Source organism: Ranitomeya variabilis, chromosome 5, assembly GCF_051348905.1.
Source record: "Ranitomeya variabilis isolate aRanVar5 chromosome 5, aRanVar5.hap1, whole genome shotgun sequence".
Classification (NCBI taxonomy): domain Eukaryota; kingdom Metazoa; phylum Chordata; class Amphibia; order Anura; family Dendrobatidae; genus Ranitomeya; species Ranitomeya variabilis.
The window spans coordinates 587,625,251-587,652,413 of record NC_135236.1 but is presented as its reverse complement, the minus strand read 5'-3'; the positions used below and the strand labels follow the sequence as shown (position 1 = coordinate 587,652,413).

The following is a 27,163-nucleotide window of genomic DNA, read 5'->3' as shown; positions in this document are numbered from 1 at the left end:
ACCTTTTCAGTTTTACTAACTGTGCATTAAATATAGCTGATGCCCGTAACTTCGCTACCGAACATGTCATCATCATACCCCACCCAGCATTCATCTCGTATTATCGCTAGCATTCTAGGGAGATCAAATATGTCCTATTTGGGATGTATATTTAGGGCAGGTATTCACCCATGTCAGCTGAGTTCTTGGGCGCTGTGCCAACTGAGAATGTCCTTTTTCATGGAAAGGAGCATTTACATTGAAAGATAACTGTAAATGAATGTTAATAAGGAATCCCACTGCCTAGCCTTGTTACAGCCTTTTGCTCAATGCATGTCAGGGCTGTGGAGTTGATAAGCAAACCACTGACTCCATTTCCCAGGCTTGTGACTCCCACAGCACTGCCTCACTACTGAACATGTACGTATATTTATAGGACATCTTATAACTTTCCCAAATTGTGTAAATTTACAGCACATCCTGCACTGAACTACTGTACCCAATTAAATATTTTAGGAATCTATCCATTTGATATGGACGCCATCAAAATGGACCACAACTCCACAGCCCTGGTGCTCATTGCTTGTTTTTACTGGCAGACCTGGTGCTGATCATATTGTGCCGTTGGTCCATGTTAACCCGACCTTTACAGCCTATGCCTGTCGTTGCACAGGAAGTGCTCAGCAGAAGTTTGACTGCAGATTTGTAATGGCGCCTAATGTTGTATCTTGCTACTATTCAACCAGCTATCTTAGTGCCCTTCGTAAAGGGCTCTTTCACTCAGTCTAGAATTCTGTATTGCCTTATATAAAGTGCTTTCCCATAATGAATATTACCCATTAACATGATTGGCAAGTGCCTGATCATTGGGGCCTGTAATTTTTCCCACCACCAATAATGGGAATGTTGCTCTAGAGCCTCCATTGAATGGTGTGCTGACTGCATGCACATGGCTACTCCTATTTTCTTTGGGCCTGAGCACTGCATTTGGTCATCTTCACAACTTCCATGGCCTTTGACTGAATGGCAAGCATTACCCTATTAGTTTGATTTCTAGCAATCGGGCACTGCAATCCTGGTGAAAATAATTCTAGGTCAATGGTGAGAACCTTTCTAGCTTTGTGAGCCTCTGCTGTGGTTTGTCTGAAATATTGGCAAATCATGCAGGACCGTTTTTCCCTGCCTAATAAAATCATGGCTACTAAAAAGGAACTTTAAGCCCCCATTAGACAGTTGTCGGCTTCATGTTGGTGACGTCATGTGATGGATCGGTATTGGTTCTGTTCCTATTGCAGAAGTGTAAACATGGCCGATTTTAACAGCCCTTTACACATGCCAATAACTGGGGAACAAGTTTTCAGGATCATTTTTCCAACTACTGTCAAATGCATGCCAAATGAGCAAAACATGAAACATTCTTTATCTTGTGTTTTGTTTTTGTTCCCCCCCCTATAAAGCGAAAGTTTAAATGAAACATCACATGAAGTGTAAAACAAATTTAATGGTGTCTCAAACGATAATCAGGAGGCAGGTCCTAGACTTCTCTTCTAGTACACTGCCTGGAACAGTCCATCAATGGGACATTACTTTAGTCACTTACCGCAGCTTCTTACATTGATGTGCTTTGCTGATCTCTGAAATCAATATTCCTGATAAGTTACCTGAGAGGTGATCACTATGCTGGCACACGGTCACCGCCAGCCCGCAGCTTGATTCTCTTAAACAGGATGTCATTAGGCGATGAGTATGAGTGACAACATCACCAGCCCCCTAATCACCTTTTCAGGGTGGTGATGCAAGCTGTGGGACACCACTGTGAAAATCTCAAATGGAGCTGGTATGCCTAACACTGCTCATTCTCACTGCCTTTTGATATCCTGCTTTAGAGAAGCTGCAGGCCAGCGGTAAGGCTATGTGCACACTTTGCGGATTCTGCTGCAGATTTTTCCGCAGCGGATTTGATGAAATCCGCAGTGCAAAAAGTACTGCGGATTAATCGCATTTTTTGGGGGCGGTTTCCACTGCAGTTTTAGACACCTGCGGGTTTTTATCATGGAGCAGGTGCCAAACCGCTGCGGATTCAGTACAAAGAATTGACATGCTGCGGAATGAAAACCGCTGCGTTTCCGCGTGGTTTTTTCCGCAGCATGTGCACAGCGTTTTTTTGTTTTCCATAGGTTAACATAGTACTGTACACCACATGGAAAACTGCTGCGGATCCGCAGCGTCCAAAAATGCTGCGGATCCGCCGCAAAGTGTGCACATAGCCTTAAAGGGAACCTGTCACCACGTTTTTGGAAGATGGGATAAAAATAGCGTTAAATAGGGGCAGAGGTGGGCGTTACATTAGTGTGTGTGTTATGCGTTTATTACCCACCTAAGTTGCCGAAATACCTTTGCAAAGTCTCCATTTTCGCCTGTCAATCAGGCTGGTCTGGTCAAAAGGGCGTGTTGTCTTCCCCCAGATTTTGCGTAGTTTTCCGTTGGTGGCGTAGTGGTGTGCGCATGCCCAAGGTCCCGAATCCTCTGCCAGGGGATTTAAAAGAGCGCGCTGTTCGTTATTTCATTGGTGATCGGTGGGCACGGCCATCTTCCTTTGGCCGCGCGTGCGCAGAAGCGGCGCTCTGCTGGCCGCGGCTTCAGGAAAATGGCCGCGGGATGCCGCGCGTGCGCAGATGGGATATCGCGGCGGCCATTTTCCTGAAGCCGCGGCCAGCAGAGCGCCGCTTCTGCGCACGCGCGGCCAAAGGAAGATGGCCGCGCCCACCGATCACCAATGAAATAACGAACAGCGCGCTCTTTTAAATCCCCTGGCAGAGGATTCGGGACCTTGGGCATGCGCACACCACTACGCCACCAATGGAAAACTACGCAAAATCTGGGGGAAGACAACACGTCCTTTTGACCAGACCAGCCTGATTGACAGGCGAAAACACACTTTGCAAAGGTATTTCGGCAACTTAGGTGGGTAATAAACGCATAACAAACACACTAATGTAACACCCACCTCTGCCCCTATTTAACGCTATTTTTATCCCATCTTCCAAAAACGTGGTGACAGGTTCCCTTTAATGTGCTGGTGGTGTATTGCCTCTCCAATTACTTTTATCGGTACTACTGACTGCAGAGGGCAGCAGTGGAAGAGGCAGTGATGTGACTGCAGTGCTCCTTCATGATGTCTTGTTCCGTGCAGCATGATGGAAGGGAAAAGTGAGTGCAGGAGTTATCCTGATGACTTGTTTAAGACTCCTTAAATGAAACCTTACAGGAAGTATAAATGACCCATCTATGAAGGATGGGGTACTAATATAAAGCCGAATTCTAAGTAGTTGGTTAAAAATATTTATAAGGGTATGTGCACACGTTGTGGATTTGCTGCGGATCCACAGCGGTTTTTGAGGTGCAGAAACTCTGCAGATCCGCAATTGATTTACAGTACAATGTAAATCAATGAGAAAAAAAAATGCTGTGCACACTTTGCGGAAACGCTGCAGTTTAAAATAAGTAGCATGTCACTTCTTTTTTGTGAATCTGCAGTGTTTTTGTACCCACTACATTATAGAAAACCGCAGGGGTAAAAACCGCAGCAAATCCGCAAGAAAACCGCAGCAAAAACGCACAAACGCTGCGGAACCGCACAAAAAACTGCAGGTGCGTTTTCTGCCAGGAGAGGCAGAATCCGCACCAGAAATTCCTAAGCCTAATCCGCAACGTGTGCACATAGCCTGAAGGGAATATTTGGTATTTGATTCCTTTAGGGTTAGGGTGTACAAACATATTTTTCAGGTGGGTCTGCTTCGTAACCTGCCTGAAACTGATGTGAAACTCTACGAATGAGCATGTTACTCACAAGGGGCACACTGACCGTAGGAAGACATGTGGGCAGCTAGGACTTGGGGCAGTCAGGAATTAAGAGCAGCAGGGCTGATCAAGTGGAAGCATGTGGAGCACACCAAACATGGGTTCAGTCCCAAGACACGGGTGTGTTTATCTGGATCTAGGGAGATGTCATTAATCCTGGAAAACTTGTAAAACCTGATGTGGAGCACAACAGAGGTTTGGAGACTGAAGCAGAGCCTGGTATACCCTGGGCAGGTGTAACAAATGTGTACAACATGTCTTTTCAACATTGCAAATTACATGTTCAGTTTTTTCAAGCACTTTCTCTCCAAAAAAAGTTGTGTAAGTCTTGGATTCCATGAAAGACACAACATTCACAGTTGGCATTCGGAGCTCTTAAATGCAGTTGTCATTAGTGAATGCGGTCCCATTTAGAGGAGTATTCCTGCAGAGATTGCAGTCAATCTCCAGTGCCTATAAGCAAGGCGTTAGTGGGAAGGGCTCCGGTGGATACTTCTAAATTATTTCTAGTCATTGTTCACTCGCATATAAGACGTCAGAAGTATTATTATTATTTATTATTGTTATAGTATGGAGTATAAGTATGGAGATTTCATAAAGCTACTTCCCACTGTCTTGAAGTTAGGTTTTAACCCCAGCGTTTGACCTTACTCTGGAATTGGGTGCAGCAGGTTTCAGCTGTGACATCCAGAATTTGAGTTATACCGGATTTAGGCCACCTAATCCCTTTTTTCTTATGGCATCTGAGCAGTAAAATACTGAGGCACCCTCACAATGCAGTTGCACTGTGGCTAGGGGTCCTGCAAGTGTTTTCAGGCATAATAGAGCTTGGCATAAGTGGCCACAAGACACTGCACCTGGCCAAACCTGCATAGCGGCCTGCAGCTGTTCATCAGGTTGACTACATGCTCCACTCAATACATGTGCATAGTCTGACACCCACTTGCACAATAGACTGACCCTTCAATAGAATGGATATGGTGATTCTTTAAAGGGAATCTGTCAAACACCCAATCTCCCCTTAGCTGTCTAGTCAACTTTCCATGACCTACATGAGAGTATAAAGAGATGCCTTCATATCTGATCCGATGTCTTATTCCAGAGAAATCCATTTTCTTAGCTCTCAAAAGCTTTTACATTTTTTTTTCTCATTACAAACACACAGCTCTTCTGTATTACAACACTGCTTGCTTGCATGTGAGATGGAAGCTGAAGCACTAAGGAGCCTGCAGATGTTTTAATCACAGCTCTACAGAGAGCAGCCATTACATATCACTGGTAACTCCCTCATATAAAATTATATGGAGGCAGATTCTCATGGAGATCTGTGTCCACCCCATAGTTCCTAAAGGGGTTGTCCACTACTCATGAAAGCCCTTCTCAATCCCTGTTTCCCCTTTGTATAACACTTCCAGTTCCCTCTGGTGCCAGCATGGGATTGACCTTTTTTTATGCGATCCCTCCAACCAATCAGCAGCTGCTTCACTTGCCCACGCCCCACCTACTAAGAAATTGCATACATTTGTATGAAGTGAGAAACTCTCTTCCTCTAGATGTACAGGTGCTTTTCACTAAATTAGAATATCATAAAGTTAATTTATTTCTGTTCTTCAATACAAAAAGTGAAACTCCTTTTATTTAGTCATTACAACCAGAGAATCTATTTCAAGTGTTTTTTTTTTTGTTTTTTTTTTCTGTTAATGTTGAGGATTATGGCTTACAGCCAATGAGAACTCATAAGTCATTACCTCAGTAAATTAGAATAATTAACAAACTGCAAAGGCTTCCTAAGCATTTAAAAGGGTCCCTTAGTCTGTTTTCAGTAGGGTCCACAATCATGGGTAAAGCTGCTGACTTGACATGTCCAGAAGGCAGTGTCAATACACACTCCACAAGGACGTTAAGGCACAAAAGGTCATTGCTAAAGAAGCTGGCTGTTCAGATTGCGATATCCGAGCATATTAATGGAGAGCTGAGTGGAAGGAAAGTGTGGTAAAAAAGGTGCACAAGCAACCAGGATAACCGCAGCCTTGAAAGAATTAAGAAAAGGCCATTCAAACATTAGGGGAGATTCACAAGGAGTGGACTGCTGCTGGAGGCATTGCTTCAAGAGCCACCACACACATGTATCCAGGACATGGGCTACAAATGTAACATTCCTTATGTCAAGTCACTCATGACAAATGGACGCCAGAAGCGTCTTACCTGGGCCAAGGAGAAAAAGAACTGGACTGTTGCTCAGTGGTCCAAGGTATTTTCAGATGAAAGTAATTTTTTCATTTAATTTGGAAATCAAGGTCCCAGAGTCTGGAGGAAGAGTGGAGAGGTCACAATCCAAGCTGCTTGAGGTCTAGTGTGAAGTTTCCACAATCAGTGATGGTTTGGTGAGCCATGTCATCTGCTGGTGTAGGTCCACTGTGTTTTATCAAGACCAAAGTCAGCAGTCGTCTACCAGGACTTTTTAGAGCACTAAATGCTTCTTTCTGCCGACAAGCTTTTTGGAGATTTCATTCTCAAGCAGGACTTGGCACCTGTCCACACTGCCAAAAGTACCAATACCTGGTTTAAAAACAGTATCACTGTGCTTCCTTGGCCACACCCAACAATGCAGACAAGCTGAAGCAACCTGGGCTTTCATAACACCTCGGCAGTGCCACAGGCTGATCGCCTCCATGCCACACCTTATTGATGCAGTAATTGATGGAAAAGGAGCCCCGACCAAGTATTGAGTGAATTTACTGAACATTAGTGATGAGCGAATATACTCGTTACTTGAGATTTCTCGACAACGCTCAGGTGTCCTCCGAGTATTTTTTAGTGCTGAATGATTTACATGTTAGCCAGCATAAGTACATGTGGGGGTTGCCTGGTTGCTAGGGAATCCCCACATGTAATCAAGCTGGCTAACGGATGTAAATCATTCAGCTGAGGTGAGGAAAACTAAATCTCCGAGCACCAAAAAATACTCAGAGGACCTTCCCCGAGCGTGCTCGGAAAATCTCGAGTAACGAGTATATTCGCTCATCACTAATGTATCAATTTGTATTGAAGAACTGAAATAAAATAATTTTTGATAGGCAAATTTTGTGAGATGCACCTGTATGTGATTTGTCTGAATCCTGGTGATTGAGAAGGGTTGTCAGAGTATTGGACACTACTGGGACAACCCCTTCTTAAACTAAATGTGCGTCCCCAATAAAATAAAGCCTACATTTGCCTCCCATGTCAGTGATGTTCCTGGAGTGTCAGCACTCCAGGCTGTGATGTGGTGGAATGACACGTAATGCCTAGCGCCCTATCAGCTGACATCACTGTCTCGGCCTTAAGACAAACTGAATATGAGGAAGTCCAAGAACAACCACAGCCATGGCTTCCTCTTCATTTTCAGTTTGTCCGAAGGCGGAGACAGTGACGCCAGCGCTGATTGGATGCCTTTGTCATGTGTCACAACACCACTTCCCAGCCGTGGGGAGAGAGCAGACACAGCGGATACAGCACAGGTGGTGAGTATAGGATTTCAGGGCTGGATGTTTAGTTTGTAAGGGGTTGTCCTAGTAGTGGACAAACCACCCCCCACCCGCCCAACCACCACCTTTAAAGGGAATCTGTCACTCCATTTTAGGCCTATAAGCTAAGGCTGCGAAAACAGCAATATATAATACCGTGTATACTCGAGTATAAGCCGACCCCCCCCCCCCCTAATTTTGCCACAAAAAACTGAAAACTTATTGACTCGAGTATAAGCCTAGGGTGGAAAATGCAGCAGCTACCGGTGAATTATAAAAATAGATGCTCCATACCGTTAATTATTGCCCCATAGCTGTGCCATATAGTGCTCTGCACCGTTCATTATTGCCCCATAGCTGTGCCATATAGTTCTCTGCACCGTTCATTATTGCCCCATAGATGTACCATAGAAAGCTGTGCCATTGCTGCTGCTGCTGCAATAAAAAAAAAAATTACATACTCTCCTCTCTTGCTTGCAGCTCCTCAGCGTCCCGGCGTCTCTCTGCACTGACTGATCAGGCAGAGGGCGGCGCGCAGATTAGTACGTCATCGCGCCCTCTGACCTGCACAGTTAGTGTGGAGAGACGCCGGGAAAATGGAGCGGCGCCCGGCGTGTGGAACGCGGACAGGTGAATATGTAATACTTACCTGCTCCCGGCGTCCCGCTCCTTCCCCCGGACAGCTGGTCTTTGGTGCCGCAGCCTCTTCCTCTATCAGCGGTCACCGTTACCGCTCATTAGAGAAATGAATATGCGGCTCCACCCCTATGGGAGTGGAGTCCATATTCATTTCTCTAATGAGCGGTCCCACGTGACCGCTGAACAGGGGAAGAGCTGCGGCACCCGGAGACCGTGGGACTGCAGGGACAGCGCCAGGAGCCCCGGAAGCAGGTAAGTATGCCTCAGCGCCCTCTCCCCCTCACCCGCCGACCCTGCCGCCGACCGTGACTCGAGTATAAGCCGAGAGGGGCACTTTCAGCCCAAAAATTTGGGCTGAAAATCTCGGCTTATACTCGAGTATATACGGTAGTTTAAATGTATCACATGATCCTACCAAAATCTTGAGAACATAGCATATGCAGGAATTAAAACATAACTTTAATATATTCCTTTATTTGGTTATACATTAAAACGGTCACCCCAAAAAAAGTGTATCAATAAAAAAGTACTACTGGGTATACCCTGTCAGGGGATGTGCCATACAAAGTTTAGTACTTATTAAGGATTTTTGTGCAGACGCTGGCAGTGGTCCAGTGTCCTATCACTCAACCCAAGGTACCTGATTAAATGGAGATAATGCCTATAGAGGAAGCATTTATCAGATGACAATACAGATAAACAGATAACCTTGGTTGCATTAGTATTAGCAGTTATCACAAAATAAAGGGAGGGGTAAGATCAATTGGAAAAGATATGTACACAAATGTAATATTGGAACAATCTCACCAGTTGCTGAGGATAGGTAAGGCGGAGCCCCAATTCGCTTGGGTGGAGAAATCCTTCAAGCCACAACATCAGGAGACAATTCCCTGTCAGTCCCTGGGGGGGCTATCCATTAATCTCAATCCCCGAGCTCCTGCCCTTACAAGGACAGTCAACATCTACCCCTAAGGTACAGCATGCCCTGCACTCTCCCTATTTCCAGGTCCCAATGCGTTTCTTTGCAAGCAGGATCATCAGGGGACTAGCTTGCATGGGAGATAAGGTGTTTCAGTGCTATAAATAGTTACCACCCTCTATACTAAACTGCAGAGTCACTGTTTCGGCCTTAAGACAAACTGAATATAAGGAATTCCAAGAACAACCACAGCCATGGCTTCCTCTTCATGTTCAGTTTGTCCGAAGGCGGAGACAGTGACGCCAGCGCTGTTTGGATGCCGTTGTCATGTGTCACAACACCACTTCCAAGCCGTGGGGAGAGAGCAGACACAGCGGATACAGCACAGGTGGTGAGTATAGGATTTATCAGGGCTGGATGTTTAGTTTGTAAGGGGCTGTCCTAGTAGTGGACAAAACACCCCCCAACCACCACCTTTAAAGGGAATCTGTCACTCCATTTTAGGCCTATAAGCTAAGGCCACCACCATCAGGGGTTTATCTACCGCATTATAGAATGCCCCCGATCTAACCAGAAAGATTGATTACTCACCCAGGGGCGGTCCCTGTCCAGTCGGCTTTGCGGTCTGGGTCCGGCGCCTCCCATCTTCATACGATGACGTCCTCTTCTTTGCTTCCTGCCGCGGCTCCGGGCCTCTGACCTTTCCTGGCGCCTGCACACTGCAGTACTTTGCTCTGCCCTCAACAGGGCAGACAAAGTACGCCGGAGCCACGGCAAGAAGCAAAGAGGACGTCATTGTATGAAGATGGGAGGCGCCGGACCGCAACGTCCATCGGACCGGACTGCCACTGGGTGAGTATAATCTAACTAACTTGTTTTTATCTTTCAGGTTACATTGGGGGCGGGGGCATTATAGAATGCTGTAGATAAGCCCCTGATGGTGGTGGCTTTAGCTTATAGGCCTGAAATGGGGTGACAGATTCCCTTTAAAGAAAAACAAAACATTTTTGCTGTCTTATTCCAGAGAAAGCAAGGTATCGCTTTAGCTTACCATGACCTACATATTGCTTAGAAGTGTTGATCCTACTGACAGATTCCCTTTAATTTGTCAACTTGATACAAATTGCCCACTTTTAGCAGATGTGTTTTTAGCTGAATGTTGGGTACTGAGGATTCCAGATTCTGTCCCATCTAAAAAGGTAGTGTCACCTGACCTCATTAATCGGCTGAATTTTATTCCATTACTAATTGAGCATTCAGCTCTAATGTATAAGGGGATGGTTTTTCTACTCCCTAAACTTTTTTTTTTTTTTTTTTTTTTTAAGCAGTTAAAAATGACATCTGTGATTCTTCTAACACTTAATGCTCCCTAACCTGATGCACTTCCATCTAGGAAAATGTTTGTTGGAGGTCTCAGTTGGGATACAAGCAAGAAAGACCTGAAAGATTATTTTTCAAAGTTTGGAGAGGTGTCGGATTGTACTATCAAGATGGACTCTAATACGGGGCGATCTAGAGGATTTGGCTTTATTCTATTTAAAGATTCCTCAAGTGTTGACAAGGTTTGTTTTACTCCTGGGTGACATGCATGCTTATGACTGGGAGGGAGTTTGTGGTGACATAAGACTGCCGGTGTTCTGTATAAGGCACTAGGAATGTCTTTAACAATCTCTTGCATGTACAGAGGGGGGGGGGGGGCAAACTTTGAGTTACTGGTTTACTTTCATTATACATATTGTAAAAAAAATAAATAAATAAATAAATAAAAATGGCAACTAGTGACTTTGGCAGATAAGTACTAATGTGTGAGTAGGTAATGTGTACATGAACTGAAACTGTGAAACTCTTTATAAATTGTTCATTTTCTTTTTACAAAACTCCATTTCAGGTTCTGGAGCAAAAGGAACATAGATTGGATGGAAGGCTGATTGATCCTAAAAAGGCAATGGCAATGAAGAAAGATCCAATAAAGAAAATATTTGTTGGTGGATTGAATCCAGAAGCAGGAGAAGACAAAATAAGAGAATACTTTGTAACTTTTGGAGAGGTAAAGTTCAAATAAGCAGTTAACCCTGTAGCAAATCTTAATCTCAAAGGGAATCTGTCACCAGTTTTATGGCATAGCATCTAAAAATATCGCCTTATTAAGCGTCTGCTATGCATTCCCTACATCGTTATAGAACCCCCTGACTCCCGTTGTATACTCGCAAAAAACGTTTTGTGTCCTGCGCTGTATATTTCAGTCCGGTTCAATGTGCATGGTTTCAGACCTCTACATCACGCCCATCGGCTTTTGGTCGCCGTCATACACCATAGATAACGCCTCTTGCCCATGCTACCTCTATGATGTGTGACGGCGACCAACAGCCAATGGGTGTGATGTAGAGGCCCGAAACCATGCCCATTGGACTGGACTAATAAAGCGCGGGACACATTAAAAACGTTTTTGCGAGTATACAAGGGGAGTCAGGGGGGCTCTATAACGATGTAGGGAATGCATAGCAGACACTTAAGGTGATATTTTTAGCTGTTACGCCATAAAACTGGTGAGATTCCCTATAAAGGATCTCTTTTTTTTTTTTTTTTTTTTTTATATTGCAGTTTTCACAAGTAAATGCATGCATGTTAACACCTTCTAGCAAAAGTTTAACTTATGTTCTGGGAAAGGGTCTTTGTGTGAAGGGGGCTCAAGCTCGGCTCCCTCAACATGTCCCCGATACTATCTGTAATATTCATGGCTATTGACAGCTTCTATGCTGCTGTCAATCTGAGTGACCTTTTAAATGGAACGTTTACCAGCTTCCATCGGCCCCCTGTGATTTGATCATGGGGTCCAATGAGTTACTATGATGTCTGGAGGTCTAATGAAAACCCCAGTCATGGTTACCTCGGTACTGCTGTGATGCTAAGCTGTCAGCCTAGTTCCATATGAGACCAAGATTTTTACATTTGCTGCAGCTCTGCTGTATTACAACACTGGTTGCCTTTGAGATGGAAGCTGAAGCACTAAGAAACCTGCAAAGGTTTAATCATGCACAGCTCTGCAGTGAGAGCAGCCATTACATATGACTAACTGTCCCTTTCACATAAAATTATATGGACTGCTGTGTCCGTCCCATAGTTCTTAAAGGGTTTATACAGTACTCGGGACAACCCCTTCTCAAATCTGGTTTCCCCCCAGTAAAAAGCATGGGATTGACTGTCATGCGATCCCTCCAGCCAATCAGCATAGATAGATATATTTTAGATAGATGTATCTATAGAGATGAATGATTTTTTTTTTTTCTTTAGTTGTAGTGTGGTGCATATATATCTTTACCATTGCATAACGCTTCACAATGTCAGTAGAAACTTGCATAACCCATGTTCTTAAATGGAATCTCAATGTTACTTGATGGTGGCATAATGGAGGTGGAGAGAACCTGGGTCCAGCAATGTCACTTAATGGGCTGCATGTCTTAATATGCTGAAGATCTACACGTTCTCGGAATACTTAACTCTGTACAAACCCCTCAACCCCACCACTAACTTGGCATAGGCAGAAAGCTGCCAGATGGTGGTGATTATATAGTGCTTATGAATGTATGCTTGCATGGCAGCCCAGTGATGTTAAAATCAGCATGTCTGTCTACATTATGCTGTTTTCAGATTGGGTAGCAAAAGCCAGGTGCCAGATCCCTTAACTACAGTAGTGGACAGCACAGTAATCAGTGTAATTAAGGAATTGTGAACACCAGCAGTGAACCAAACTTTAAGGGTATGTGCACACGATGCAGAATTGGTGCAGAACTGCAGCAGATTTTTCTGCTGCAGAACTGCACTGTGATTTACAGTACAATGTAAATCAATGTGGAAAAAAGCTGTGCCGAAAAATCTGCCCAGAAACGCTGCATATTTCAAAGAAGTGCATGTCACTACTTTTGTGTTTCTGCAGCGTTTCTGCACCCCTCCATTATAGAAATCTGCAGTGGTAAAATCTGCACAAAAACTGCACTAAAAACGCACCTGCGGATTCTGCCAGGAGATGCAGATTTAGTGCAGAAAATTCTGCACCACATTTCCTACGTGTGCACATACCCTAAAGGGGGAAACTTGTGCACAAAAGGCAGCACCTGCAAAGTTATTCAGAAATATGTAACATAAAATTCAAATGGATGGATATAAAACTTTGATCAAAACCAAATGCTTAGTTCTAAAACACAAACGTAGCCAGAATGCAATATGCAATTTCAAAAGTATGTAGGTGGGCATGCGGTTTTCTGAAATCATAGTCCTTGTTCTTGGCATATTCTATTTGGACTTGTAAATCCAGAACAGTTGGAAACTCCGTTGTGGTAAAAAATAAAAAAAATAAAAAATAAAAAAAATCTGGAGTATTTAACACTTTACACCTTACAACTAACACCGGTCTGTGTGTTGGTAGGTAGTCTTAATGTTCTAAATACGGTACTTCAGATTTTAGTAAATCTTTACTTAGGCTATGTGCACACGATGTGGAATTGCTGCGGATCCGCAGCATATTTTTCCGCGCAGAAACGCTGCAGGTCCGCACTGTGATGTACAGTACAATGTTATTCAATGGGGTATTAAAAAAAAAGCTGTGCAGATGGTGTGGAAAAATCAGTGTGGAATTGCTGCGGATTTCAAAGTGCATGTCACTTCTTTTGTGCGGATCTGCAGCGTATCTGCACTCCATGTTAAAAAAAAAAAAAAATCTGCAGTGGCAAAAACCGCAGAAAATCCGCATAAAAACCACACAATCTGCATAAAATCCGCGGCTGCGGATTCTGCCAGGAGATGCGTATTTTTTGCAGAAAATTCTGCACCTCTTTTCCTACGTGTGCACATAGCCTTAGAACCTTAGATTTGCAAGCAGCTCACATTTTTATCAGTGGAATTGAGGAAAGGAGGCTTATTTTTACATGTAGTTACAAACAAAAGTGGGTAATTGGCCCTGAAACCAGACAATATTTGGGGAATTTAACAAATGCTTGCATTCTTAATAAACGTCACATTTCAGATTGAAGCAGTTGAACTTCCAATGGACCCAAAAACCAACAAAAGACGAGGCTTTGTGTTCATTACATTCAAAGAAGAAGACCCTGTCAAAAAGATCTTGGAAAAGAAGTTCCATAACGTCAGTGGTAGCAAGGTAACTTTTTCTTTTTTGTGACAAACTTGACTCTCATCTTCCTATATTTACACTGGCCAGTGATGTTTGTGGTAAAGGCATTGGCACACATCTAGAGTGTCCCATCCATGATTGCACTACGCTTTTAACCTTTTTCATCAGTATAATTTTTTTAAACACTTTTTTATTTATTGCGTAGGAAGTTAAGTGTTTAAAAGCAAGTCCTCATTTTTCCAACTAATTACAAAACCTTTTTTTTAGGGATCATGCATCACATTTGAAGTGACTTTGAGGGGTTTATATGACAGAAAATACCCAAGAGTGACACCTTTCTAAACTGCACCCCTCAAGATGCTTCACAAAAATCAAATGAACGTGGAAGCGAAAAAGAACATTTCCGCCATCAGATGGAATAGTACGTCCGATGGCAGAACCCCCGCTTTGATGCGGGCTCCGGCAGTGAGCCCGCATCAAAGCCGAGACATGTCAGCTGTTTTGTACAACTGACGTGCCCACAATAGCGGGTGAAATTGCGATTCTTCTGCCGCTATTAGCTGATTTGGGTCCAAAGTAAAATTTTAGTGAAAAGTTACGAACCTGTCAGCAGTTTTGGCCAATATAAGATACGGCCACCGCCTTTCAGGGCTTATCTACAGCATTCTATAATAGGCCACCGACCCGACCATCTTCTTGCAATGCCGCCCTCCTGTTGCTTCATCGCTCCCTGGCATCTCGCTCCTGCACAGGTGTACTAATCTACCCTGTTAAGGGCAGAGTAAAGTATTGCAGTGCGCAGGCCCGATCTATCAATAAAAAAATAAATAACCTGATCCGCTAAGCGGCGTAGTGAGAAAATTCAAACCGCCAGAACTACGATTTGGCTGCCGCATCATTGTAATAAAATGCAATAATGGGCGATCAATAGAACATATCTGCACCGAAATGGTATCATTAAAAACGTCAGCTTGGCACTAGTGATCGAGTATTACTCGTTGCTTGGGATTTGCTGAGCACGCTCCGGTGGTCTGAGTATTTAATGCTCGGAGATTTAGTTTTTGTTGACTCAGCTGTATGATTTACGGCTGCTAGCCAGCCTGAGTACATGTGGGGGGTTGCCTGGTTGCTAGGGAATCCTCACATGTATTCAAGCTGTAAATCATGCAGCTGAGGCAATGAAAACTAAATCTGAGCACTAACAAATACTTGGAGACCACCTGAGCGTGCTCTGGGAAAACACGAGCAATGAGTACTCGCTCATCATTACTTGGCATGCAAAAAAAATCCCTCACCCGACCAGAGATCCCGAAAAATGGAGACTCTTTAGAATTTTTTGTTTTCACCACTTAGATAAAAAAGAACCTAGACATGTTCGGTGTCTATGATCTCGTAATGACCTGGAGAATCATAATGGCAGGTCACTTTTAGCATTTAGTGAACCTAGCAAAAAAGTCAAACACAAAACAAGTGTGGGATTGCACTTTTTTTGCAATTTCGCCGCTTTTGGAAATTTTTTTTTTTTCGTTTTCTAGTACATGACGTGGTAAAACCAATGGTGTCATTCAAAGGTACAACTTTTCCTTCAAAAAATAGGCCCTCACATGGCCATATTGACAGAAAAATAAGTTATGGCTCTGGGAAGGAGGGGAGTAAAAAAACCAAAACTCAAAACTGTAAAGCTTCAGGGGTTAGTAATTTTTGCATGCATACAGTGTTCACTACTGAACACTGCAGCACATGCATTGAAGGATTGTGTACGATGTGCTCCATCCCACAGGTGAAGCCGGCAGCAGCCCTTGTCTCCTGTGATGTACATGCTCCAACCCCACTGTATCCAGTAAAACCCTAGTGTCTGATGTATCTCTACTGCAGCCCTCCCACTGCTGTAATGTAAGCAGGGCCGGTTTTAGGCAAAGTGGGGCCCTAGGCAAAAGTTTAAAATGGGGCCCCAAATGCTAACATATTGCACCAACAGAAACATTTTGGTTGTAGCTACATGCGCTGATTTCAGGCCACTAAACGAGCGTGATCAACAATATTGAAGTCATTCGCCACTTGTTTCCAGCCTCTTTACACTGGCTGGGGACAGAATGATCACTAGTAAATCAATCTGTCCCCATACAGTATCATCTTAGCAGAATATCTGCAGTTTTAACTGGGCGATGTGCTGATGAGAACAATGATTTTTGTTCCGACATATACTGTACATACATACACCGTACATACACACAGATACACATACCGTACATACACAGACATACACCTTACATGCATACACACATAGTTATATACACAGATAGTATACACATACCGTACATACATATACCATACATACACACAAATACACATACATACACCATACGTACACACAGATACACATACAAATACAGTATATGCAAACACATACATATCCATACATACACACAGATACACATACATATACCATCATACATACACCTACCGTACATACACACATGCATATACCGTACATTCACACAAATGCCGTACACACATATACCGTACATACACACAGATACACACACATATACCGTACATACACAGATACAGTTATATACATATAGTACACACATACCGTACATACATATAAAATACACCCAAATGCACATACCGTACATGCATACATATACCGTACATGCATACACACATATACCGAACATACAGATACACACACGTACCGTACATACACACATACAGTATATACACATACCGTACACACATATACATACACATATACTGTATGTACATGCACATAAACATACATATACCATATATCCATACAAATTTATTTCACATACACAGATACACACATACTGTACATGCATACACACAGCCATACAACTATACCATACATACACACATATACTGTACATACACACACACACACACACACACACACACACACACACACACACACACACACACACACACACACACACACACACACACACACACACACACACACACACACACACACACACACACAGATAGAAACATACACATAGATACACACAGATGCACACATACATATACAAGCATATACATACATACATACTAATCTTGTATAGGTGATCAGATGAGCCCTGCAGGTCAGTTCAGCTGGAGAAGGCTGCAGACCCCACTGTGGGGGATGGGGCACAGAGCAGACAGCACCTGATGATAAATTCCCAGTAAGGGAGGAAAAGACTCAAATTCAAAAAGTTCCATGACTAAAATTATAAAGAGATAAGTTATAAAGAGCACTATAACTGCACATTACTTTTCAGGTCACTTCACAGCATACATTTTGCTGCCGTGCTGCCCCTGCAGTGAGCTCCTCCCCCATCTCTTCTCTGTGAGGAGACGCTGCAGCCTGCTCTGAACAGAACAGTGGAGGGAGCAGAAGACCCCCTGTAAGTCCTGCTCTTCCTCCACTGCTGTCCCTATGTGCTGTGCAGCCGGGGCCCCTGACTGTAGGCGAGTACTCACGATTGGGACGCTCCATGCAGGGGGACAGACGGCAGCCAGTGAGCGCTCTCCTCAGTCTGGTCACTGTGAGGTAAGGAAAGCGTTCATTGGCCAGCGTCTCTCCCTGCATGACACGCCCCCTTTTTGATCTCCTGCACTTCGCGCCCCGCTCTCTCCCAGACACTCGGTGTTCCATGATTACAGGAGGGAGTGAGAGGGGCCCAACCCTGCATGATACCGGGCCTGCCTGCAGGGGCCCCCTCTACCTCTGGGCCCTGGAGCAGTGCCATCAACAGTATGTCTGCCCCTGGCTGGGGGCCCCTAGGGCAGCGGGGGCCCCAGGCAGCTGCCTAGTCTGCCTGCCCCTAACGCCGGCCCTGAATGTAAGGGTACGTGCCCACGATCTGGAAGTAGCAGCGCTTTCTATTGAGCACTGGTGAATCCGTATGTGTTCACTGAACTATGTGCATTTACAGCATTCAATATTCTTGATTGTGTCTCTGCAAGAAAAATTTGTCTGTCGACCGGCTCAGATGCTCATAGTGGACATGGGATTTCTAGAAATCCCACCCACTATGCTGTAACATCTGGCTGCTGCTGGTTTGATGCTGCATAAATATGTAACAATTCCCGATTGTGGGAACGTACCCTAAGCAGTGATGAATTTCCCTCTTTGAGGGAGGCGTAAGTACAGTATACATCAGTGTTCAGAACAACTTGTTGCTGCACATTCTTTACAAAACTTTGAAAGTGCTCCAGACACCCACATATGTGAAAGCAGTTGTGTAGCAACATAATCCATACCACCTAACCTCACATGCCTCACCACATTAGCCATCACATTAGGGGTGAGTTAATCGTTTGACCAAATTTAGCTGGGTACCTTCCAAGTTTGATTTTTGTGCAGCCCCCAAATGATATCACTATTTAAATGGCCCTTGGCATAAAGAGGTCTCCTACTGGTTTAGAGTAAAGATGTGGTCTGGTTGGGTATATTAGATCAGTCTGATCCTCATTCAGGGATGGAGCTATAGTGTTTTTTTTTTTTATATATATATATATATATTGTTCCCTTGTTTCTTTTTAGTGTGAGATTAAGATAGCCCAACCTAAAGAAGTATATCAACAACAGTATGGTGGAAGAGGAGGAGGCTTTGGCGGTAGAGGTGGACGGGGTGGAAAAGGTGAGTAATATAAGGGATGTTTTGGGAGTAACCAGCTTAGAGGTTCGGTAAACATTGACAACATATGTTAGAAATAATGTTTCACAATGTTGTTCCAAGATTTACAGAAAAAATAAAGGCTTTGAATGAATCTGTTAAACTGGAGTTTGTATGTTTCTATAATACAGTATTAGCATATTGGTCTAACTTACTTCCAAATTTGGTCATTTCATGAGTCCTAAGAAATCATGACCAGTTTCTTCAAATGTCATGTTGTAGTGTATATTCTGCAGATATGGGGGCTTCTAGAATTGCAACGTACCTGCACTATCATGTAAATGACACCTAGATTTCAGTATTATGCCAACCAACTGAGATGACTGGAAAAATAGAATTCCTTATCTTTCCCAGACAGCTATTAGGCTTCCTATGGAGGTGGGCTCACACTTAAACAATGTGTCCTCAGTAAATGACCAATATATTTTTTTCCAATCTAATTTGTGTTAAAGGCTGCACATGGGAGTTTAAAATTTTATATATATTATATAATTTATTTTTTTTTACCTATATTAAAGATCTTGCAAAAGTGTTTCCACTCCAGTGGGCATAAGCTACACTTTACTTCTGGGTTTTGAAGGGTCCACATAGCATTAATAGCAGAAGCCTGGCTTACTGTATCTTGTACCATTAAAGCGCTAATGAGCATGTGAATGTTGTGACGTTACTTTCCGGTTTCATCAGCTCCGTATTAAGGGGACTCTGTCAACACATTTGTTCCACAGCCATCATGCAGGGCTGTGGGGTCTGTAAGCCTAATCACTGACTTCTCAATTTTCCCAGACTATACAGCACTGGTCACTGCTGAGCATATACATAACATGCAGCAGAGATTCATCTCTACTAAAAGCTGAGATCCTTAGATCAGGAACAGAGCAGACCTTTCATAACTTTCCCAAACTCTTGAGAAAATTTACAGCACGTGTATAAGAGAAACATTTGCATACAGGGATCACCAACTAGCAATAAATAACAAATCTTTATTAAAAAAAAAATACAAGTCAGACTATTAACCAGTTGTGCTTTTTAAATGGTTTTAGGTTCGCCACAGTTCTTAAATACATATAGCTATACATGATTGTAAGACATCCACTTGGATACCACATAATGCAGCGATTCACATGGACATTGTTTCTGCAGGTCAGTCTATTCCTGTTTGTTGTTCAATGTCCATGTGAATCGGTGCATTGTGTGGTATCCTAGTGGATGTCTTACAATCATGTATAGCTATATACAATACAGACCAAAAGTTTGGACACGCCTCATTTAAAGATTATCCTGTATTTTCATGACTATGAAAATGGTAAATTCACACTGAAGGCATCAAAACTATGAATTAACACATGTGGAATTATATACCAAGTGTGAAACTGAAAATATGTCTTATATTCTAGGTTCTTCAAAGTAGCCACCTTTTGCTTTGACTGTTTTGCACTCTCTTGGCATTCTCTTGATGAGCTTCAAGAGGTAGTCACCGGAAATGGTCTTCCAACAATCTTGAAGGAGTTTCCAGAGATGCTTAGCTCTTGTTGACCCTTTTGCCTTCACTCAGCAGTCCAGCTCACCCCAAACATCTCAATTGGTTTCAGGTCTGGTGACTGTGGAGGCCAGGTCATCTGGCGTAGCACCCAATCACTCCTTCTTGGTCAAATAGCCCTTACACACCCTGGAGGTGTTTGGGGTCATTGTCCTGTTTGAAAAATAAATGATGGTCCAACTAAACACAAACCAGATGATATAGCATGCTGCTGCAAGATGTTGTGGTAGCCATGTTGGTTCAGTATGCCTTCAATTTTTAATAAATCCTCAACAGTGTCACCAGCAAAGCACACCATCACACCTCCTCATGCTTCACGGTGGGAACCAGGCATGTAGAGTCCATCCGTTCACCTTTTCTGCGTCCCACAAAGACACGGTGGTTGGAACCAAAGATCTCAAATTTGGACTCATCAGATCTGACCAAAGCAGACTTCCACTGGTCTAATGTCCATTCCTTGTGTTCTTTAGCCCAAACAAGTCTCTTCTGCTTGTTGCCTGTCCTTGGCAGTGGTTTCCTAGCAGCTGTTTTACCATGAAGAACCTAGAATATAAGACATATTTTCAGTTGTTTCACACTTTTTTAAGTGTATAATTCCACATGTGTTAATTCATAGTTTTGATGCTTTCAGTGTGAATGTACAATTTTCATAGTCATGGAAATACAGTACAGACCAAAAGTTTGGACTCACCTTCTCATTTAAAGATTTTTCTGTATGTATTTCAGAACGGCGACAAACATAACTAGTTGTGCTTTTTAAATGGTTCTAATAGTCTGACTTGCCTTTTTTTTTTTTTTTTTTTTTTTGAGTAAAGATGTGTTTTGTTTAATGGTTGGTGATGTGTGTATTTGCAAACTTTTTGCTGTTGCCTACTGGTCTATGGGTATGAGATGTTGATGGTCATACTTTATTAGGAGTGGTGCCTAGTTCTGCATTGAACTATACCCAACTGATTATTTTAGGAGTTTGTCCATTTTTATACAGACTCCACCAAAATGTACTCCGACTCCACAGCCCTGCTATTAAGGGCATACAGGTTAGACTGCTGGAGAGTGATACCTGTGTCTCGTATTAGATTCCCTGTTGTGGATAAATCCTCATGAATCCACGTGTGTAACTGGCATCTCTTCAGGGCAGCGTCCTGCCTATAGCCTCCGAGAACGCTTCATCACCACATCACACTTCCCATCAGTATCGCTCTATCCCTCTGCCATCAGCCGCCTGAGGAAATCTCGTGCATGCGCATTACTGTTTTGTTTCTTCATCAACTGCCGTTCCTAGTGCTATCTAGCACATGTGTAATCGCGCTGGGAATGGCACCTGCGCAGAAAGCACTGGATGGGAAAAAACAGTACATTCCACTCAAGCGGCTGATGTCGGGGATTAAGCAACATTGATGGGAAGTGAAATATGCATTTTGAAGTAAGCGTTATCTTCTGGGCAACGTCCTGCCTATAACCTGGAAGAGGTAATCTAGACGGATTAACCCCTTCATGACCTTGGTATTTTCCAGTTTTCCATGTTAAGCTTTTCACTCCCCTCCTTCCCAGAGCCATAACTTTTTTTATTTTTCCGTCAATTTGGCCATGTGAGGGCTTATTTTTTGCAGGACGAGTTGTACTTTTGAACGACATCATTGGTTTTACCATGTCGTGTACTAGAAAACGGGAAAAAAAATTCCAAGTGCAGTGAAATTGCAAAAAATGTGCAGTCCCACACTTGTTTTTTGTTTGGCTTTTTTCCTAGGTTCACTAAATGTGAAAACTGTCCTACCATTATGATTCTCTAGGTCAGTACGAGTTCATAGACACCTAACATGGCTAGGTTATTTTTTATCTCAGTGGTGAAAAAAAAAAATGCCAAACTTTGCTTAAAAAAAAAACAAAAATTGTGCCATTTTCCGATACTCGTAGCGTCTCCATTTTTCATGATCTGGGGTCAGTTGAGGGCTTATTTTTTGCGTGCTGAGCTGGCGTTTTGAATACCATTTTGGTGCAGGTACGTTCTTTTGATCGCCCGTTATTGCATTTTAATGCAATGTCGCGGCGACAAAAAACTTAATTCTGGCATTTCAAATTTTTTTCTCGCTACGCTGTTTAGCGATCCGGTTAATGCTTTTTTTTTTTTTTTATAGATCGGGCGATTCTGAACGCGGCGATACCAAATGTGTACGTTTGACTTTTTTTTATATTTTTATTTATTTTCATCGGGGCAAAAGGGGGTTGATTTACTTTTTTTTTTTTTTTTTTTTACTTTTGCCATGCTTCTATAGCCTCCATAGGAGGCTAGAAGCTGGCACCACTCGATCGGCTCTGCTACATAGCAGCGATCTGATCTTCGCTGCTATGTAGCAGAAATGCAGGTGTGCTGTGAGCGCTGACCACAGGGTGGCGCTCACAGCTACTGTGGATCAGTAACCTTAGGTCTCAAGGACCTCTATGGTTACAATGCTGAAGCATCGCCGACCTCCGATCATGTGACAGGGGTCGGCGATGCAATCATTTCCGGCCGCCCGGAAGCGGTAGTTAAATGCCGCTGTCTGCGTTTGACAGCGGCATTTAACTAGTTAATAGGCGCAGGCAGATCTCTATTCCGCCCGTGCCTATTACGGGCACATGTCAGCTGTTCAAAACAGCTGACATGTCCCGGCTTTGATGCAGGCTCACTGCCGGAGCCCGCATCAAAGCGGGGCTTCTGACCTCGGACGTACTATCCCGTCCGAGGTCAGAAAGGGGTTAAAGATTTATCAACAAGGCATCTGAGATGTGTATTACTCTTCAGCAGTCCAAACTGTTTACATGGGCACACAGGTTAAAGAGAAAAACTAACTTAAAGGGAACCTGTAGCCAGTTACAGCCACCACCTTTCTGGGCTGATATATAGCATTCTATAATGCCTTACATCTTCCCCAACCCGACCTGTAGGAGCAGAAAAGTAACAGATTATACTCGCCCTGTGGGGTGGGGCGGTCTGGTCTGAGGGATGTCGCTGTTCTTGGTCCAGCACCTCCCATCTTCTTGCAATGCTGACCTCCTGCTTGCTTCGTGTCTCGCTCCTGCGCAGGCATACTTCTGTCCTGTTGAGGGCAGAGCAAAGTATTAGTGCACAGGTGCCAGGAAAGGTCAAAGGGCCCTGGCACCAGCACACTGCAGTACTTTGCTCTGCCCTCAACAAGACAGAAGTACGCCTGTGCAGGAGCACGATGCTAGAGAGCCTGTGTGGATAATGCTGCCACGTCATCCACATGAAGCAAGCAAGAGGGCGGCAATCATAAGAAAATGGGAGGCACTGGACCAAGAACATAGACACCGCTCGGACTGGGCCGCCCCGCAGGTGAGTATAACTTATTTTTCTTTTGCAGGTCGGGTTGGGGGTAGATGTACAGCATTATAGAATGTTGTATATCAGTCGTGAAAGGTGCTGGTCATAACTTATATCAGGCAGATCATTGTATAAAGAAAAATGTGTGAAATACTAGTAACACAAACGGTTTTAAACAGTGGATAATTTTTAGATACATTCCCTTTTAAAGCTATGTCTTAAAACTGGCAATTTTGCAGTATTATGAAGCTTATAGAAATGGTATAAAAAGATCTCTACTATCCACTTGTCACCCACTCATTGCAGGTCATCCTCACATTTCACGCTTTGACATCTACTGGTGAAAAAATATTGCAATCTGCAGCAAATGCACAGCTTGTGGCTTTTCAGTCATGCTTGATTCTCTAAGATGTGTGCCTTAGTGAATTGGACACCAGACTCCAGTAGACTCCCTTAAAGCTGGTGTGAACAATGTTTTATTCTTGATGAATTTGGGCCTATTTTTAACTGTAAAACCAATTGCAGATGCAGCAGAGCTGCAGTGGGTGTTTAAAGGGGTATTCCCATCTCCAAGATGCCCTTCCAGTATTTAGCAGGTGTAATCTTAGCAAATGCCTCCAATTAGAAATGTAATAAAGTTTTTCTGATTGGCGGTCATTTACCCATGTGCAGGGTATTGCAGTAGCTTGGGTATCCATGGTTTAAACCTCTTGACAGCAAACTCACTTGTCATAACCATGGATACCTAAGCAATTGCCATGCACATAGGGTAAATGACATAGAAGTGTAGTGTAGTTCTTCTGATTTGCTAACTGAAGGTATTTGCTAATATTACATCCGTACATACTGAAATAGAATCTCGGAGATGGTGAATGCCATTAGGTTGCTCTTAATGGAATGTTAAAAGGCAGTATATTTTTTTTGCATGAATTGCACAATTGTCCTAAAAATGACAACTGAAATTCTGGAAAAAGACAATGTAAATGAGATTAATAGAAGTGAGTGACATTTCTATAAAGGTTGTCAAGACCTTTTAATGCAGAAAACACTGTTTTACAGTACCAGTAATCTTGGATTTCTATAAAGTTTCATTCACACAGCTAATTTCTGACTTGTGATGTCTATAAACTTCAGAGTTTTTGCTGCAGTTTTTTCCTGATCTCAAAATGGCTTGTCGTCAATTTATGTTGCAGTTTTTTGGCCATGGCCTTGAGTTTTTCATTCAGGAAAATCAAAAGCTTCATGTGAAGACTTGCTGTGATGCTGTCTTTTCAGGTAGAAGCTTTTAAACTCAATGTGAACAAACCCTAAAAGTAATCATTAAAGTATTCATTAGCTGTGTAACATTTAACTTCTGAGACTAATATTTTGGGTATTGGCACTCAAATATTTTGTAGCTTCCAACAAAACACTATTCACATTTTCAAGCCTTAAACATGATAATGCATTGAAGTGTAAACTGATATTTAGGCCACCACATAGTGATTATCACGCTGAGACTTTAAAATACTCATTTTGGACCAGTTTATGCATAGTGCTATTGTGGACTTCAGTTTTAACCCCTTCCATTATACTGAATACTCTTTAGGTTTCTTCCACCCAAACTTCCTTCTGCATACATGTTTGTTTCAGATATTGGTATGTATTGACAAATGTCTTCGTAGGTCAAGGACAGAGTTGGAATCAAGGATACAGCAGTTACTGGAACCAAGGTTATGGCAATCAAGGATATGGCTATGGCCAACAAGGATATGGTGGCTATGGAAGCTATGACTACACTGGATACGGGTATTATGGATATGGACCAGGTTATGATTACAGTAAGTGTCACTAGTTAAGAAATCAAGAAAAACGCATCTAAATTCTTCATTGCTATACACCTGAGCAATGTAGAATCTATTTTTCCAAGGCCTTTATTTTCTTTCCCTCCCCATGTTAGGTCAGGGCAGTGCAAATTATGGAAAAACTCCTAGACGTGGTGGCCATCAAAATAACTACAAGCCATACTGAACATTTCTTCAGGTATGCATCATTTAGGAGTTCCAGTGCGGCACAAATTTCTAATTATTTTTTTTTTGCATTCTCCCAGACTTGCATGTATACTGTACAAATTGGCAGTGTTAAATTGTATGAATAAGTAATAAGTTATTATTCTATCATTAGGTAAATACAGCTGATTTGGGGGACTGCTTAAAACTGCAGCTCTGCTTCTAGGGACTGCCTCTTGGAGTTAAGTAAGGACTCATGCTCCTTTTTGTACAGATGGCCTCATCCTAGGGAACCAGTGTCAACTTCCACCTTTTTATTTTGTATTGTTTGTGTCATACATTTCCAGAATTGGAAGTGTTAATTTTACTGTACTTTTTGGTACCTTTTGGATTCTAATGTGTATTGTAAGGTATTTTACATGTGCAAATTCACCATTACATTTTTGAAGCTGTCAAAGCTTTTGAAATAAAAACAACTTTGACTAATCTGTTTCTGTGGTTTTAATTGTAAGTGCACGTTGAAAGGATTGTCTGGGCATGCATGTCTAATTGTGGTGTAGACATTAGAAATGGAGATATGCTAACCTACCCCAAGCAGTACAGTTGCTTATGGAACTTGGCATCCTGAAAATATTGTGCAGAGGTCCCATTAATTAGGATATGACCCATTCATGATGCTGGGTTATATATGGCTACTTGGCACTACTGCCCAGTGTTTCTAGCGCAACTTGTGCCAGCACTCCTAGGGCAATAACCTCCATGAGCAATGTTTTACAAATGGATGGATGAGTTGCATAAAAATGAAGCCAATGTATCAAAACACTAATTGTGTTAATTAATGGAGTCTATATAAAGTAGTTTTAATGTTGATTAAATCCTGAACTTTGTAAAAACCAGTTTTAAGCAAAATCTGACAGGTGGCATGGAACGGAGAAGGGCAGGAGAGCTGTCCATGCAAAGCCCACCCACTGCACTTGCCATGCAATTCCCAAAAGTACTTGAGCACTATCTGGAATGACCACATTGAGTCAGATCTGAGCAGGGCAGTATCTTGACATTTTCCTATCGCCACGACAGCACCCACAACGAGAGAGGGGATCCGCCCACCTTCCGGACAGGAACCTACAGGTTAAAAAAAGGGCAGTCTCCCCTCGCCCTCCAGTTTGGGTTCCTGTCCGGACGGCGGGAGCCTACAGTTTAGCTTACCCAGGTCCGCCAAGCCTCTGTGCGGTGTCCGGGTGAGAACGGCAGAGTCGGGGGCCTGGAAGCAGCGTCGGGGGAGGTTCTGTTTTCAGCCTCCCCCCTCGTCTGGCAAGGACCAGCTCGGTGGAGAATAGCTGAGCGGTCGTGGTGGCGTTCCCGGGGGAAGGCGCGCCGCCCCGGGTCGACCACGCGCGCAGGACGCTAGAGAGATGTCGGCGCTTATGACCCGGAAGTAGAGGAACGACTTCCGGAGGAGGCCGGGAGGAAGAGCGCGGGACCTTTGAAAAGAAGGCAGCGCTTGGTGAGTAGTGTGCGGCAGCATGTCTTCTACAGGAGATGCCGAACACCGACCGTTAGGTGAGCAGAGGAGCAGCAGCAGATCGCACACTGGAGATG

The 27,163-nt window shown here is 43.2% G+C and overlaps 1 protein-coding gene across 4 annotated transcripts in view; it reads left to right on the top strand.

Annotated features, from left to right (window-relative positions):
• HNRNPAB (heterogeneous nuclear ribonucleoprotein A/B) overlaps nucleotides 1–26,050 on the top strand; it is a 33,340-nt gene extending 7,290 nt beyond the window's left edge. For 2 of the 4 annotated variants that reach the window (XM_077266002.1, XM_077266003.1), the window contains exons 3-9: nucleotides 10,298–10,466; nucleotides 10,793–10,951; nucleotides 13,925–14,056; nucleotides 18,585–18,681; nucleotides 25,241–25,396; nucleotides 25,516–25,598; nucleotides 25,740–26,050. In XM_077266002.1, coding sequence (XP_077122117.1) covers nucleotides 10,298–10,466; nucleotides 10,793–10,951; nucleotides 13,925–14,056; nucleotides 18,585–18,681; nucleotides 25,241–25,396; nucleotides 25,516–25,586 — 784 coding nt within the window. In that variant the 3' untranslated portion in view covers nucleotides 25,587–25,598; nucleotides 25,740–26,050. The remainder of the gene's footprint in view (nucleotides 1–10,297; nucleotides 10,467–10,792; nucleotides 10,952–13,924; nucleotides 14,057–18,584; nucleotides 18,682–25,240; nucleotides 25,397–25,515; nucleotides 25,599–25,739) is intronic. The other 2 variants (XM_077266005.1, XM_077266004.1) reach the window with 1 other exon arrangement.
• Nucleotides 26,051–27,163: the final 1,113 nt, after the last annotated feature.